This window comes from Barbatula barbatula, assembly GCF_947034865.1.
Source record: "Barbatula barbatula genome assembly, chromosome: 9".
Classification (NCBI taxonomy): domain Eukaryota; kingdom Metazoa; phylum Chordata; class Actinopteri; order Cypriniformes; family Nemacheilidae; genus Barbatula; species Barbatula barbatula.
In genome coordinates, this window is record NC_136772.1 from 19,085,110 (window position 1) to 19,102,756 (window position 17,647).

The 17,647-nt window shown below is 40.3% G+C and overlaps 1 protein-coding gene across 3 annotated transcripts; it reads right to left on the minus strand.

Annotated features, from left to right (window-relative positions):
- Positions 1-12,677: 12,677 nt before the first annotated feature.
- On the minus strand, positions 12,678-17,421 carry LOC306898365 (uncharacterized protein). Of its 3 annotated transcripts, none has more exons than XM_079463802.1 (9): positions 17,143-17,421; positions 16,498-16,745; positions 16,032-16,146; positions 14,789-14,862; positions 14,393-14,590; positions 14,149-14,286; positions 13,902-13,991; positions 13,655-13,798; positions 12,678-13,539 (listed from the first exon to the last, which is right to left on the minus strand). In XM_079463802.1, the coding sequence occupies exons 2-9, from the start codon at positions 16,735-16,737 to the stop codon at positions 13,411-13,413; spliced, it is 1,128 nt and encodes a 375-aa protein (XP_079319928.1). In that variant the 5' UTR covers positions 16,738-16,745; positions 17,143-17,421; the 3' UTR covers positions 12,678-13,410. The 3 variants fall into 3 exon arrangements, with proteins under 3 accessions (XP_079319928.1, XP_079319926.1, XP_079319927.1); XM_079463800.1 differs by having other exon boundaries at positions 12,693-13,539; positions 17,318-17,421; XM_079463801.1 differs by having other exon boundaries at positions 12,693-13,539; positions 14,789-14,865; positions 17,143-17,281.
- Between the last annotated feature and the right edge of the window lie 226 nt (positions 17,422-17,647).

The window sequence follows — 17,647 nt, forward strand, 5'->3', positions numbered from 1 at the left end:
TTCGGTTCCTCGCCACCGTTTGCATACTGTTTGCCTGGCCGGGGGGGCTGCTAGAATTTGATAGTCTTATTTAATTAACACTGCATATAGGAATTTATTGTGTGTCTGATATTTGACCTATGTTTTGACTTCCATAACCTTTTATGTTTTACTTATAGTCAATGTTTTCTTGTACAGCTGCTTTGTAACAATGAAAATTGTAAAAAGCCCTCTATAAATAAAGCTGACTTGACTTGACATTCGATGGCGTCTGGCACTTTGGAGAGGTGTTTACTTCACGGATGAATCCGCTTTTTTTACTGTACAGGACAGTGGGTGTATGGCGTCATGTGGGTAAGTTGGTTTGCTGATGTCACCTTTGTGGATCGAGTGGCCCATGGTGGAGGTGGGGTTATGGTATGGGCATGTGTATGTTATGGACAACGAACTCAGGTGCATTTTATTGATGGATTTTTTTGAGGTCCATTCTTGTGCCATTCATCCACGACCAAACCCCTGATGTTGCAGCATGGTAATGCACGGCCCCATGTTGCAAGGATCTGTACACATTTCCTGGAAGCTGAAAACATCCCAGTTCTTATATGGCCAGCATACTCACCGGACATGTCACCCATTGATCATGTTTGAGATGCTCTGGATCAGCTTATGACAGTATGTTCCAGTTCCTGCCAATATCCAGCAAGTTCGCACAGCCATTGAACCAACATTCCATGGGCCACAATCAACAACCTGATCAACTTTATGCGAAGGAGATGTGTTGCACTGCCTGAGGCAAGCGGTGGTCACACCAGATACTGACAGGTTTTCAGAACCCCCTAAAACAGTACATTTTAGAGTGAACCTTTATTGTAGTAGTTTTTGGCAATGTTGTGGGCTCAGCAGGCTGTGTGAATGGGTTGTAGCGATAATGAAGGAAAGACAGCTTGTCTCTTTATGGGAAAGCTTGCTTGAGCTGATAGGGTATATGCCGCGATTGCTGATTGCGGATCAGCCGGGCTGATTATCTGCTCTGGCTCCTCCCGAACTTTGTTAATTAAACATTGTTTTATCATACGTGTTGACAGGGGCGATTCTAGGTTTTCAATGTTAGGGGGGCTCAGTCTCCAATGAGGATATATATAAATAAATGTAACAGGTTCGTTATGGCCCGCGTAGTAGGGGAAATTAATACGTTACTTTGGAAGACTTACAGCGGAAAGGATCTTAGTCCCCCACCCCAGTACATTGAGTCTTGGTTTATTTTAGTTGTACGTTTTATCTTACCCTGTTGTATCATATACTAAAGGAACCAAAGAGTGTGGCTTCAGGTAAGTTAAATAACACGGCGGCTGTCTGAAGTACAAGTATGTAAGACAGTAACTGTTGTTACACACTCCACAAGTACCTAACAGAGCAAGTGAGACGCCCCCACTCCAAAGTAAGTAACATCACAATATCGTTTTAGATTAATTGAAACCATTAATCGTTTATTTTGCCTTTCCTTTAAGGTTTATTTTTCTCCTCTGCAATATTCAGCAAAACTGAGTTTAGATTAAGGCATAAAAGAATAAAATAAACAATATAAACAATAATAATAATTCAAATGATAAGATTTGTGCAGGGTAACATTTACAATTTACATTCGCAACAACACAACTATAAATGATCAAATTCAAATGTTCAGTTCACTCAGTCTATATCAACAAAACGTGTAATGATATGTAAAAGTACCACTCCGTAGCCACGTTGACTTGCGTTGAGTGCGATGACTTAACACCTGTGAGAATAGTAACCAGGAAGATTATAGATGTGTGCCAAAGATGTCACTTGGATGGCAGGGCAACTATAAAATAACATCAATAATGCCCGACCGTGCTCGATGAGTATCCTCGGAGAAACAGGGGATCGCGCACGTGTTCCTGCGCACATGAAGCGCACTTGGAAAAACCCAATACTCCACACAAAAAATCTCGAAAACAAAACACAGTCACGGACGCAATTGCTACTTGCAAAAATATGCGTAATAATGACGCTCGTATCACTAGCACTCGGGAGTTCTTCATTTCGGCATTACAGCGAAGACTACGGTGTTCGGCGAACCTCTCGACATTAGCAGCTCTCTTCTGCTTTTCAGTCAGCTTCCAACACCGTCTGTTTCTTTCAATGTAACTTTACACAACCGAAAAAAATAAAACCGTCTTACGCACATCTACCACGAGAAACTGTGTAATAAATTATCACGTTATTTTCCTGCAAACGTTCAACCAAAAACTCTCTGTATAACTTCACAGCGAACACTTCACTTCTTCTCTTTTCTTCTTCTTCGTACGGCGCGCCTGCGTCTCGGCTCACACTCCAAAAAAGTATGTCAAAATAAAAGTCCCTAAGGAAAAATACATTCAAAAATGATTACCATTACATTCCCCCCTGCTAAACCCTGCCACGCCATTGACATCTCCAATTGGCTCACATCTGAAACACAAAACAATACATTTAGGTAGTGCAATACAAATATTAAACCTTTTAAACAGATAAACACTTTTCAACTTTAAACAGATTCGTCATTAAAATCTCAATTCAATTCTTTTCACGTTTCATGAATTTTTAACCACATAGTCATCTCTGTATCTGAAAGGTAAATTACCACGGGTTTTTCTCTGCGAACACCTAAGCTCAGGTAAGTCTTGACAATCAACCTCAGAAACATCAGCATCATCTGAAACATTTTGTAACTCAATTTCTCTGGCTACATTTTCAGGTTCTTGCACTATATCCCCTTCTAGATCTACATCATCTGCTCCAACCTGACCCACCCCTTCATCTCAGTTAAGTCTAAGTGGAGTGACTGGAACACAAATAAGATCTGGGAATTCGGATTCAGAATCTGACTGGTCTGTGGCTTGTTTTCTGGATGTACAAGGTGTCGTAGGTGAAAACAAAGGAAATGTGCAGTGCCTAATCTGATCTCTGTGAGCTACTCTAGCTGTCCCCCCTCTCTCAGGTCTGATAGTGAATACAGGGATGTCTGGATGATTCTGCTTTACTACTATGTAAGTTGTGTGCTCCCACTTGTCTTGGATTTTGTTCCTGCCTCTGTGTCTGTGATTGCGAACCAAAAGGCGGTCACCAGGCCTTACAAGCACTCCAGCAGACTTGCGGTCATACACCCTCTTGCGTCTCTTTGCAGTCTCTTGATTGACTTCACTTGCAACTTTTACTGCAGTTTTCAGTCTTTCGTGATGATTCCTCACCCATTCATCCAGGTTTTCTGCATCACTTTCCTCTAAATCCTTTCCACCCAACACATCCAGCGGAATAATCAAATAAAAGAGGGAATATCCTGTGGATGAGTGAACATGGTTGTAGTACACCATCACCAGTTCTGGTAGATGAGTCTTCCAGTCTCTTTTTCTTTCAGGGGTCAGCGTTCTTAGCATGTCGTGCATGGTACGGTTGAACCTCTCGCATCGTGAGTTTCCTTGAGGGTGGTACGGACTTGTACGACTCTTTCCAATACTGTACACTTTACAGAGTTCCTTGATCACATGCGCCTCAAAACATCTTCCTTGGTCTGAGTGTAAACGGGCAGGACATCCGTAGTAAACAAACCAATGTTTGATGAGGGCCTTAGCAGTAGTACTTGCTGTTTGGTTCTTTGTTGGAACAGTAACAGTAAATCGGGTGAACATGTCCGTCAGTACCAGCACATTCTCATATCCTCCAGATGACATCTCCAGCTGGGTGTAGTCCATTGCCAGAACCTCTAAAGGAGCGGTAATGTTACTGCATGTCATTGGGGCTCTGATTCTTGGAAAGACATCCTTTGCAAGTGTACATCGCTTACACTGTCCCGTCCATCCTTGAACATCTCTAGACATGTTGGGCCAATAGTAACTCCTTCTCGTTAACGTTAGGGTACTTCTTTCACCAAAATGACCTCCATGCTCGCGCTGACAGACGTAAACTACTCACCGCAAGGGATCAGGAACAACCAGCTGGCTAACCTTTTCTCCATCTCTTGGGTCATAAATACATCTAAACAACACTCCGCGATTCAGCTGAAGACGGTCAAAGTCTCTGAAGAGTTTCTTCAACTCTGGAGTCATACTACGTTGTTCTGCTGGGCTTGGTCTTTTGTTTCTAGAGACGGCGTCATATACCGGAGCTTCACAGGGTCATCCTTTTGCAGTTTCATGATCTCATCCCAGCTGTAACCACTCACTACTTCCCTGACAGATCCTTGAACAGCTAGCTGATCTCCAACTTCGTCCTTCTTGGTCTCCTGAGCTGGCCACAGACATGTGTGCACCTCCTGAGAACTGATTCGGATAAAATCCTTTTCAGTGTCATCTCGTTCGGGTTCTTCCTTGGCAGGTAACCTTGACAGGGCACCAGCATTTGTGTTCAGTCGATCCGGCTTGTACAGAAGTTCGAAATTGAACTCTGCCAAGATTGACCTCTGCCAAGATCCCGAGATTGGCTGTCCCCAGATACCGCAGAGGATTGTGATCAGTCACCACAGTGAACTTAGAAAACATGAGGTACTCTTTAAACTTTTCTGTTATAGCCCATTTAAGTGCCAGTAGTTCCAGTTTAAACGCACTGTAATTCTTATCATTTCTCTCTGACCCTCTTAGACCCCTGCTTGCAAAGGCGATAACTCTCTCAACTCCCCCCTGCTTTTGGCCTAACACAGCTCCGAGGCCCTGGCGGCTTCCATCAGTAGTGAGGATGAATGGAACACTAAAACTGGGGTATGCAAGCACCGGTGGAGACATCAGACACTGTTTCAGCTTGTCAAATGCAGCTTGGCACTCGTTACTCCAGAAGAATGTTCACGAGGCTTCCTTTTGGTCTGACTGCCCATCAGTGTATGCAATGGTTTTGCTGTTTGAGCAAAGTTTGGTACGAATCGCCTGTAATAGCTTGTGAATCCAATTAACTGTCTCACTTCTGTTACACTCTTGGGTACCGGCCATGTATCTAGGGCACTCACTTTTTCATCATCAACCTTGATTTCTTCTGAGGAGATTAGATGACCAAGAAACTCACTTCAGATCGCAGGAGGAAGCATTTGCTCGGTTTCAACTTTAATCCGTGCTGTTGTAGTCGACCAAGTCACGGACGCAATTGCTACTTGCAAAAATATGCGTTATAATGAGGCTCGTATCACTAGAACTCGGGAGTTCTTCATTTCGGCATTACAGCGAAGACTACGGTGTTCGGCGAACCTCTCGACAGTAGCAGCTCTCTTCTGCTCTTCAGTCAGCTTCCAACACCGTCTGTTTCTTTCAATGTAACTTTACACAACCGAAAAAAATAAAACCATCTTACGCACATCTACCACAAGAAACTGTGTAATAAATTATCACGTTATTTTCCTGCAAACGTTCAACCAAAAACTCTCTGTATAACTTCACAGCGAACGCTTCACTTCTTCTCTTTTCTTCTTCTTCGTACGGCGCGCCTGCGTCTCGGCTCACACTCCAAAAAAAGTGTGTCAAAATAAAAGTCCCTCAGGAAAAATACATTCAAAAATGATTACCATTACATAAATAATACTCTACTTAGCACCACATACTGTTGACATTACTAAAAAATATTATTCACAAAGATTATGCAGATTAAAGACAAGTTATTTTAATTAATATCACATTAATCTCTTCTCTTCGCTCTCTCAACGGAGGCAGTCGCATTTTTCTTGCTCCCGTCCTCCCCTTTTTTTTCCTGCTGATCTTGTGTCTCGTCTCGTATCATGTATTGAGAGATTTTCACTGCACTGCTCTACAACTGAAATTATGGATCTGATCAAATGGTCTCTCAACGCTATTGACACGATCTTCTCGACGAGAAGCTTGGGTTTGGGGGAACCTGCCTGCCCTGACGGAACGTTCGCAGCTGGCTACACGATGGACGCATGGGAGAGATGGCGGATCGTGTGTCTGGCGCCTCTTTCCCTGGAGGACATTGAAGATGTCTACCTATTCGGAACCATGATAACAGGTATTATGCTGATTGGATTAGGCTGTGCCGTTTGTTATCGAGAAATTAAGAAAACGGTAACAGCTCTCAAAAGTCTCACAAGGCTGCCCGTTATGATGGAAGTCGTGGGAAGAGCGGTCGGCTCTGGAAATGAGACTATTAACCGCAATATGGATTCTATCACGGAGAAGCTCACGACTTTGCAAAGAAAAATTGATATTCTTGGAGACCATATTGGACAAAGAGAGTAGCCGTGGAAATGGAATGCGGTTGCTCGCCCTAAGACCAAACAACCAATCTTATCTCTTTCGACTCCCCCGTATCAGCCTTGGCCAAAGCTGCTGCTAAAATTCAACCCTGAGTGGAGCAGTACGTAGAGACGCTCTTGCATACCTCCCCCATTCTACTGAAACACCTGCATAGACTATCACACAGACTCTTACAGACACACACAAACATAGGCCGCACTCGAGGGCGGCAAACCCACTCCCAGATCCAGTGCCTCCGTCGCTTCGACCCGCCAGCCTGACAAGTGGGTCTGCATGCGGCGCCACCATGGCAGCAGAATCAGATGCTGCTTGTCGGAACTGGATTACCTATCCCTGTTGCAAGTCTTGTCTTTGGTGTATTGTGTACATGTTTTTCTCCCCACCTTCCCCATGTTATGCTTTATCTTCTTCTAAAAATACATTTCGTTGTACTGTAATTGTATGTGTGTAATGACAATAAATTTAATCAAATCAAATCAAATCAAATTAATCGATCAATCTGCAACATTTATAATTCAGAGTGACAACAACTGTCACAAATCCACATAATAAATGTCACAAACAACTGCTGAAAGAAATAACTTGATATGATTGTAATATAGTTCGTACAAGTGTGGAGAAAAGGAGGCGGTTCAGATATTTATTAAATAAAAATATAGCGCCACTGCGCTTCTCAACAATTCATAACTCAGAATCAACTTTATATACGGTTTGCTTGTAGTCATGTCTGCGGGTTCGTTCGTCTCCCCATAAGAAGCAGAGAGGTGTCTCCCAGCCGGTCTCTCTCAGGTTTGTCTGCTGACTGCTGACATTTTAAAGAGTCTCCTCACCAATCACTGTAACATGACACAGGTGATCTTAATATGCACTTGACCTACTTACTCACTGTCAGTCCCGCGCCTCTTCCCTTCTGTGCAGACTCCGCTAAACCACGCCTCCCTTGCCACATACCACCACTGCCCGACTCAGGCCGAGGGCCCATCCAGCCTGCAGCCTCCCCCCTCCTCCTGGAGAGGAAGTCAGCTACCACCATCTGAGACCCCGGTCTGTGGATCCGCGCGTTGGTATCCTTCATGCGGTGGAGCCATTGGAGGGGAGCGTGGTCCGAACAAAGCGTGAACTCGCGCCCCAGGAGTTAAAAGGTGAGGGTGAGGATGGCCCACCTGATCGCCAGACACTCCTTTTCAATGGTGCTGTACCCCGTCTCTCTCCTAGAGAGCTTGCAACTGATGTACAGCAACGGTCGTTCCTCACCCTCCGTCTCCTGGGATAAAACCGCCCCCACTGCCATCTTATCAATTTGGGGACGCACCTGACCGTGACCCAAGTGGAAGCCCACATACCTTACCTCCACACGCCCAATTGCACATTTCTTTGGGTAAGCCATCAGCCGGGCTCCTCTCAGCGAATGTGTCGCTCCCAGTCATTGCTGTAGATGATGATGTCATTTAGGTAAGCCGAGGCCTTTCGGCGGGAGTCGAGCCACGAACTGCTCCAGTGTCACCTTGTCAATGATGTTCTCGGCGTCGTCTCCGTCAGCCATCAGCCACTTGCGTTAGGCATCCCGGAGCTGCTGAGCAATTGCAAAGGGTTGGCCACCCTCCCCAAGCTCCAATGAGCGGAACCGCTGCCGGTGTTGTTCGGGGCTCAGGCCGACGAGCTGGAGAATGGCCTTCTTGAGGTCTGTGTAGACCAGGAGATTTGCTACGGGCAACTGCTGGGCGCCAGCTGAGCCTCCACCGTCAATAGAGGGATATGCCTCGATGACCAAACGTCAAGTGGCCAGCACGGAATCTCCACGGATCTCTCGAATAGCTCGAGGAAAGCTTCCGGGTCATCCTGGGGACCCATCTTGTGCAGCGGGACGCAAACGGCTGGGGATTCCCTTATGGCTCCGCCCTGACTCAGCCAGCTCCCTTCCCGAAGGCCCAGCAGCGATTGATGCTGTTTGCGGTGAAGACCGGCGAGCGACTGGATCACGTCCGCAAAGGGCGTTGATGGCGGGGACTTCATGGTGGCTGCAACTCACTCCTTTCCACCCAGGTTTGATATTTATATTTGATAATGATATTGATATGTTTCCCTGCCATTCATTCTAATTAGCACGAGCGCTGTCACTCCTGTGCCTGACTGTGTGTTCATGTATTACATCCACAATATATTTTAAATTTAATAATAAAATATTCGTCTTCAGAACCCAGAACAATAAATAACATAGCAGCCGCACTAGGCTGAACAACAGTTACTCTATCTGCCCGTCTTCTTTCCAGGGCTCTCAAAACTACCATCAGCACTCAATAACTAGGTGCAGAAAAATTAAATGCTAATGACGTTCAATCCACTCTGTGCTACTATGAACTGGATAATGTGCTAAATAACGTAGCCTGACGCCGTTTTCATAATAAGAGTTTTAAAGGGGATTATAAAGTGATCTTGAATACTTGTATAGACTTGTACTTACAATAATTTAAGGGCGCTAAGCTAGAACTTTAGGGGGGCTTTAGCTCCCCTTAAAAGTGCCTAGCAACGCCACTGCATGTTGATATGGGTAAGAAGGCTGGATACATAAACCTGGATAAACCATCCAGAAGGACCCTTCCAAAAGGGAGTTTTATTTACTAATATTTTTTTAAACAAAGGTTTCAGATCCACTACTCTTAAGTCATAATTGGTTGTAATAATGCTTAGTTGAGCTACACAAAACTTGTCTCAAATGAAGACCATTCAAAGGTTGTTCAGTTGACATCAACAGTATTTGTTATATTCTTGTCTGGATTTGTTTATCGTGTCTGTGTGCTAGGCAACACAGCATGCCCATCAGCTGCAGTTAATAAGTTGTGCCGTTGAACATCTACCGTGAGAAACAACAATGCTGTGGTTGCTGAGCTAAAGAATTTATTCTTGCACAATCTCACAGATGCTCCTAGAGGCAAACGCTTTGGCGGAAGTTGAACATGTAGTGCTTACCAGCCTATGTAACTGTATTAATGTTCAAACCTACTGTAAGCATTATAAAAATTATGTAATAATGCTATCTTATGTTTAGACCGTCTTGGCTATTGTAAATATGCGGCAACTAAGGACCAAAAGCCTGAGATCAAATTGGGAATATATATATTTTTAAACCTGCAAGTACACATAACAGTTGTGAAGATCTTTATAACAAAATAAATGTTTTAAATACAACAGTCCTCTGTTACATGTGTGAAATATAATGTATCCGTTTTTATTACCAACATATTATTAGATGATCCTCAGGTCACAAACAGAAGAACAGAGAAACCAGCAAAACTTGCTGTTTACTAAAAAGGTTATGGCAAAACATGCAGTGCATTGTAAAGCAACACTGCCTCAATTTGAATATTACAAAAACTGTGGTCTTATTAATGCTATTCAATTGTTTAAATCCAATTTAATGAACAAGAGGATAAAAATGAGAGACAGGTAGGTTGGTGAAGTTGCTGAATAACCTTAAACTACCACTTTAACATAAATCAGGGCAAATACATTGCCCACTTTTTTAAAATAATATTTAACATACATAATACATTTCATGCATAGGAATAAGTCTGATATTAACATTTTTGTTTAGGGTATTTGCATTGACACTGTACCTTTCCTGAAAGATAAATAAGGCAGGATAAGTTAACCTTAAATTCTTCTTAAAGAGTGAGGTTATCAAATATCTCTTCACTAACAGATGAAGGTGTATAACTATGATAATTTAAAAAAGGCAACGGGTTCTATGAGTGTATCCATCTCAAGCAGGGGTAAAAAGGCACTGGCTGAAATATGAGATCGTGAGCGTCAGTTTTATCCTCTAGTATCAGACTTCTGTAGAGGGTATGCATTGTCGTTACCTTCTCGCTGGGACACGCCCCCCTTGAGCGTGAGTGGTAAAACACGCAGCAAAATGGCTGAGGAGAATAGGAGAAAAAAAGAAACTGGGACTAAAACACGAAATTATTGGCTGAAATTACAAGCAGCTGGACTCGACGCTGATCCTTACAACTCCACTATGACTTACAAAGGAATCAGGTGTTCCTGGACACAGAAATGTTGCACGGAATTGCGTTTCCTTATAATGTAAGCAGTCATTTTGCTGAATGTTTGCCACTTGCGGAGGCCCGTTTTGGTGTGCTCACATGGTGTTCACGTGGTAAAGTGACGACACGTCCATACCCTCTATAGCAGGGCTGTCCAAAGTCGGTCCTGGAGGGCCGGTGTCCTGCAAAGTTAAGCTTCAACCCTAATCAAACACACCTGAACCAGCTAATCAAGGTCTCGGTAGGCAGAAACTTAAAGACAGGTTGTTGAGCCAAGTTAGAGCTAAACTCTGCAGGACACCGGCCCTCCAGGACCGACTTTGGACACCCTGCTCTATAGTATCACATGCAACACATTTAAATGACATACAGCACCTACAGATTTGTTTATTTTTACCGAAAACTGATTTTGAAATTATGAAATAACATATCACGCATTACGAGACTCAAAGCAATGCTATTGCTTGCTTATTAATTGATATGAATTCTGCATTGTAAGACATCAAAAGAAAATTAAGTCATAAAATGTAAGAAACAGTTTGAAATGATCCCCAGACTAATCCATATCCCCAAAACCACACAATTTCCCTACAGTAGCAACACTGTTGTCCATTTTTGTACACCCCCTTCTACTAAGGAAAAAAGTATTAAACATTATAAACTCTGCCTTTGCTGGGGACATAACTAACCAACTTTCACTGCAATAGATTATAACAGTATTATATATATGAAAAGGCCTAAATTGTTACAGCTCTATAGAAGCTCAATTTAAATGCAGTTTACTTATTTGTTTAATATTACAATACTGCATATGTGCAGTACCGGTTGAAGCCCGGATCAGATTAAAGTCACTGATGTTTGCCTACAGGACTATCACTAGATCTGCACCGGCATACTTTCACTCCTACACCCAATCAAGAACCCTGCGTTCAGCAAACGAGCGGCGCCTTGTAATGTCTTCTCATAAGGGCATTAAATCCCTTTCCCACTCAACTCCTTCCTGGTGGAACGTTCTTCCTAATGCGGTCCGGTCAACCACATCTCTCACAACCTTCAAAAAACAATTGAATACTTGACAGATAAATGAAGAAAAAAAGGACACTAACCCTCTTCTATCTTTTGTTGAAACTAGTAACTTTGTATTAGCACCTAATGTACTATTGCTCTCTTATGACATATCGCTTATTGCTCCCCGGACTCTTTGTAAGTCGCTTTGAAATAAAAGCGTCTGCTAAGTGACTAAATGTAAATGTGCAATATTAATTACTGCTGTTAAAAAGCAAAAGAGCATCATGAACATCAAAACAATTCAAATTTACTTATTAAAATTTTCTAAAGCCCTTTCACTACACCAGTTTCACAATATATTATCTAACAAAAAATTATAATAAGCAATACAGTGTTTCAGCATTTATTAATCTTTGTTCATGTTAGATAATGTCTATTTTTGCATTAGATGATTCTAAAATATTAGTAAATGCTGATACTAAGATGAACTAAAGTAAATTATTTCATTGTTGATCATTAATTCATGTCAGCTAACGCATTCATTAATTGTGTTACTTTTTAAATAAAAAATATTATAATGTAGCCTACTGTTATACGTGCATTATAGGCTGTTTCATCAGACGCAAGGGCCTGGCCCGAAGTTCATTTCTGGTATACATTTGTTGATCGCTCTGGCTAATACTAAAACTGTATTTTATTTTATTTCATTTAAATTAATATTTGATTGCATAATAATTGTATTACATAAAACTGTCATGATTCTGCCGCATCATGTCATGTTTCTCTTGTTTTAGTTGCAGGATCATGACAGAACCTCATGTTTAATGTGGGGTGAGGCAATTATTGTTATGGTCTTACATACACTCTCTCCGGCTGGTCTCTGTTACCATCCTCTCGTTACCTTGTTGTTGATTAATGCCCTACACCTGTTCCCCTCTTGATTTGGTCCCTTATTTAATGCCCTTGTGTATTATGTCTTGTTAGTCTAGTTTAGTGTAGTTTTGATGTTCATGTTTATAGTTTATTTTAGTCTTGTTTAAGTGTAGGTAGTTTTAGTCCTGTCTTGTTATTAAACCCATGTTATGTTTTGTTATGTTACCCCCACGTGGGTCTTTGTTTTATTATTTATTAAATTATCTGTTAACCCCTTACCCGCTGTCTGCACCTGGGTCCTCTCTCCTTGTCTCACAACTCGAGAACCATGACAAAAACAATTTGTTGAATGGGCCAATTAACTTTGTTGCATTTAAGATTAACCAAGAAACGCTTCGTCTACTGTTAACCTAAAATAATACTGGCTAGACATACTTTTAACTTGCTAGCAAATGTAAATAAATTAAACATTTTATCAGAAATAATCAACAGGGACTTTGCGGATGTGTACCGGAAGTTAAGTTTGAGCCACAATAGTGTGCATAGTAACGTTTATTTTTTTTATTGTCCAAAATGTATGATGTATTAAATAAATCATTATTTCTGTGTATTGTCATATACGTCCATACTAATGAAAACATGAAACATTCTTTCATGTGTTCATTTGGTGAAATCAGTTTAAAAATCGTGCATTTTGATTTTACTGTAATTACATCTTGAATTTAATCATTTAGAATCTTGCCAAAAATTTTAAATGTAAAAAAATGTTTAAATAATCACTCTAATAGTCCTTTTAGAGCAAATTCATTAAATTCATGAAATGTGCAAAGGCTGAAAAATATAAATGTATAACATTTTCAGGCCAGCCCTTACCCTCCCATAAAATACATGCCTTTGTTTACAGTATATGCAAGCAATATCTGTGCAAAATATTTTTACAAGTTAATATAATTATTTAAATGAATACAATTATATGCTTTTATAAGGACATCATTGCAGAAGAGCATTTGAGACAATTGCATAAAAATCAGTGCAAACCACTATAATACTATTTAGAAAATGACTAGTAAAAACCAGGTTACAATTTCATGTTGCCCTAGGAGGTGGAAGAACAAGGGAAAGAGGCCAAATGCATAGTTAGGTCATATCAGGCTACAGTTTTGAATAATGTCTACTTCCACCAGTATGTGTTTTATAAAACACAGTGTCCACAATGTTATAGAATGATTATGTGTGTGAGAATATGGTTCAGCTTAGTCTGTGCTGTTTATAGACCAGTCATAGGGTAAATAGTTCACTTTGACATTTCCTGCAGATAGTAAGGCTTTTAGGCTCAACTTCTTCTGTGACGGCCCCATATGATCAAACACCCAATTCAGCAGCTAGAAGAAATTAACACAACTGACTGATGAAATCCAGAGTGAAAGATACCGTTTTTACCAAAAACATAACAAACGGAAATATTCATACGAGAACAGTGATATGACAAAGTAATACCTTTTCATCTGTCCCTCCAAAGTCTGCCTTGTACCATTTAAAGATCGGGCTGAGTTTCACCTCTCTTCTCATGCTGTCGATCGTGACGCTGTCATCATTCTCTAAGAATGCTTCTGCAGCAGCACGCAACTGATTATTGATGTCCTAATACAAAATACAGTATACAGTATATTGAGTTTGTATGTATATATATGCATTTATAGATGTAAAAAAACATTTAGCAAATAATAATAGTTTTGGGGTGAACCTGTGGTGTGTAAGTTCTAATTGGAGGACAGCTCTTTGCACCACAGTTTAGTGCAAAATGAATGAGAGGCTCCACATCATGAAGCGCCACCTAATGGATGAAAACACACATAACTCATGCCATTTACTCAATTTCTATATAAACTTCAAGAAAGTAGGTGAAACCTTCAATAACTTAAACTCATAGCAAAAACATTTTTATTATACTTTGCTATAAATTTCAGGCCACAAAAAACCTTTTTGGATACCTGCAGTCGTGGATCATTCTTTGAAAATGGCTTCAAGAATTGAGCCATGCCTCTTCGATTCCCTCTCAGAACTCCATTTTCAATATCCTGCAGTGTGAACACTTCGCCACCAATGAGGTAGCTCACATAGTTGAAGAACTATAAAAAATCAAAAGGGCAAACATTAATGATATCTTTCTATTTCTAAACAAAAGACCTGAACCAAACTTCTTTAGATTCTTTACATTTGAGAATGTATTCTTACCCGGTACCTCTGCCATAAGGTATTGGGAAAGCCAAGGCGCAGATTTCCATGGATGACGAGAGCATTATAGATGTTGATGAAGAAGGCCAGTTTTTCTTCGCGACTCAGGGACAGTAGTTCCACACGCTGAAGATGGACAGCTAGCTCACAGTACTGCTCGTAGTAAGGGCTGCGACGCACAGCCTTGTAATCGACCGTCTGGTTAAAAGTCAACACAGAGACGGTCAGACTGACAACTGTTTACTTATTTAAAACATAATCTGGTGGAACGGATCCTTTACTCACTATAAACATCAAACGTCTAAGTGCAATTAGCATAGGTGTCTGTGGCGACATGGACTTGCATCCTTCTGATATGCATGAAGTGTGTTATAAGATGGTGAAATGGAGCATTACCTTGCCATCTTCAGAGAGATGATCAGAGTAGAGTTTCAGGATCAGATTCCTCATTGCTTCGGAGACATCAGAAGCTGCTTACAGTCAGTGTCACAAACAATAAATGTAAGAATGATTAAAACCACAAAACACTAAAGGCTGTACATGCTGCATTGGTAACATGCCTCAGAAACCTTGTTGGTACTCTCATCAAACTGCTGTCATTAAAAAGATTTCAATGTTTCCTGTGACTGTTAAACTCCAAAAGATTTCACCAGCTTTTTCCTGTATGTGAAAGCAAGTACAGTATGACACCCGATACCCGATGGAAAATGACATATGACGTGACAAGCGTAATGGTTTTAATATAATAAATGGAGGACGCTATCCCATTCATCAATGTCAATGGATTCTGACTGGTGTAGTACCTATGGACGTAAGTACACTCCATTGGTTGAACAAAAACTGCTGTGTTATCCTCGTTTGGTTGCTCAAAGACACGTGTTTTACAGTGTTTACCTATTTCAAAAACCCCCCAAAAAATGTTTAAATCGATCATTTCACTGAGAAGGGTAGCCAATTTGAGAAACCTCAATATATGTTCTAATGACACTGTTTTCTTTGGTAATGAGATACAAGTAACCATAGACCTACATAGACGCTGCAATGAACGCCTTGGTCTTTTGTTCTGATGTGTTAACCGTATTGCCATATTTAAGAAGACAAGACTGCCCTTTAGAGGGTTTCACACTCCTGGCCCAAAGTTAACTTCCGGTCTCTGTTTGGCTAGTGGCTAGTAATATAACAATTTATTTTTATATGTATTACAATTTAAATGTAATGTATATTAATTCATATTTACATTTTATTGTATATTAATTGTATTAAATTAAATTAAAACTACTCAACAGTTAGATTCTTTGCAGAGGTCTAATAGAAGTTAAGTTTGGGCCATAAAATGTTTGTTTATATTGCTGCCGCTAACACCGTCTATAACCTCAATACAATAAGTATAGAATGGAGCTGCATTTTTAATTTTGTGGTCCAATAGAACATGGTGAATAATCCTTTGCAGATGTTGGATTGTCTCCACAAATATTATCTTTCACATTAATATAAACAGATGACAGCAGATATTCTTAGAGAAACAGCTGGTGATATTAAAGAGGCTCACATGCAGCCAGAAGCGTTCAAGCGACACCAGTCATCAACACTGTATGCCAGCAAAACGTAGAAGGAAAAAAAAGCAAACATATATACTAACCTCTTTCAAGCACTCCCTCTGGATCAGTGCCATCTTCATCAGGGACAGGTGGAGCATCAGGGGGCACAGGTTCCTCTCGTACCAACAGAACAAGATGTTCCAGCTGCTGAGGATCCTGAAAACACATATAATATATATGATCTGTTATTATTATATTAGGGGTAATTCCTATTATGCCGTTCCTTTTTAACTATGCAACTTTAAATAATTTTTTTGGCGTTGTGTCAAAAGAGGTACTTTTAGATTTTGTTTGTTACGTATTGTTTAAAAATGCAGACTTTCAGAAATATTCTTTGGTCAAACTCAGACACTGAAAATCTAAGTATTTAACTTGTTATATTAAATTATGCTTTTAATATTTTCCCCACTACAAATGATCAATGTCTGCCAAATGCAAATAAAATATCTTTAAAAGTTTAATATTTATTTAATATATTGCACTGTAGAAATTACATGTGGGACTCACCAGGTTCTGGAGGTCCTCATTGTTTCCAACATATACATTATTGAAGAAAATCTGTGGTACAGAACTGCAGCCTGTAAGTTTTTTCACTTCAGTTTGCAGTTCTCTGTGTTTGTTTATATCCACTTCACACACATGTAGACCTAATTTCGTCAGAGCTGCTTTTGCCTGTGTGCAGTGTGGACAGCATGACACAGAGTACACTGTTACCCTGCCCTTCATGTTGCTTTTGTTCTCAGCCATCAAAGCACCTGCAGGTGAGTTATTAACAAATAAAGAGAAAATAAATCTCTGAATTAATGAATTAGTGTCAGTAAAGAATATTCCCTTGTGAAAACTATCAATTGTTTTATAGTAAAAGTGTGTGACAGACAGATACCAAAAGTTTCATTTGTATTACCAGTTTTACCACAAATATGGTTATACTTCGGTTATCGTGGTGAGATATCTTGAATTATTATAAACATTTATATTAATTATATATTTATGTGTCAAATATTCTCTGCAAGAATACCAACGTTACTACCAACAAGATACGACTCTGTCACAAACAAATAATAAAGCAAACAATTGTATTGTAACTAAAGATAAAAATGATAGCAAACCAGCAGGCTTTATGGATCTGGATAAGCTGTTTTCTGGACCTACCTTTTTAAAGGTCTGGAATATCATATCAGTGCGTTCGGACAGTCACACAATAGACTTTTTAGCCCGACTGCGGGTAAACACATATTTGCTGCTTTGGCTGGTTTTTACTGTCTATAATTACAAGACTAAGCATTGCTGTATATTGTCACTAAGCAGTGTGATGTTGTATCCATACTCATTATTCATCTGAAGTTGTCTGAATAGAGATAGGAAGAGATTCACGGGCAGCACGGACAATAGTGGGAGGGCGCATCACTAATACAACGATGTGAAGTCAGTAAAATTAAGGCGTTTGGAATATATATATATTAAGAGTTACTAAACAGTTATAGTCAAATAGCCAGTGATACATAAACTAATAAACTGAGTTAAAATAACCTCAAGTCAAACATAAAAAAGAATGTAAATTGTACACTCTTTTCCACATTATAAATCACAAATAGTATGAAAGAACTTAAGTAATGGGAAGTATATATGGCCAAAAGACCACATTTGATATTTTTAG

What these genes read in the sequence shown, in the direction of transcription:
- LOC306898365 (XM_079463800.1), bottom strand. An exon ending in AGAGGGAGTGCTTGAAAGAG is followed by an intron (nt 14,863 to 16,031) that starts GTTAGTATATAT and finishes GACTGTAAGCAG; the next exon opens with CTTCTGATGTCTCCGAAGCA. An exon ending in AGAATGATCCACGACTGCAG is followed by an intron (nt 13,992 to 14,148) that starts GTATCCAAAAAG and finishes TTCATCCATTAG; the next exon opens with GTGGCGCTTCATGATGTGGA.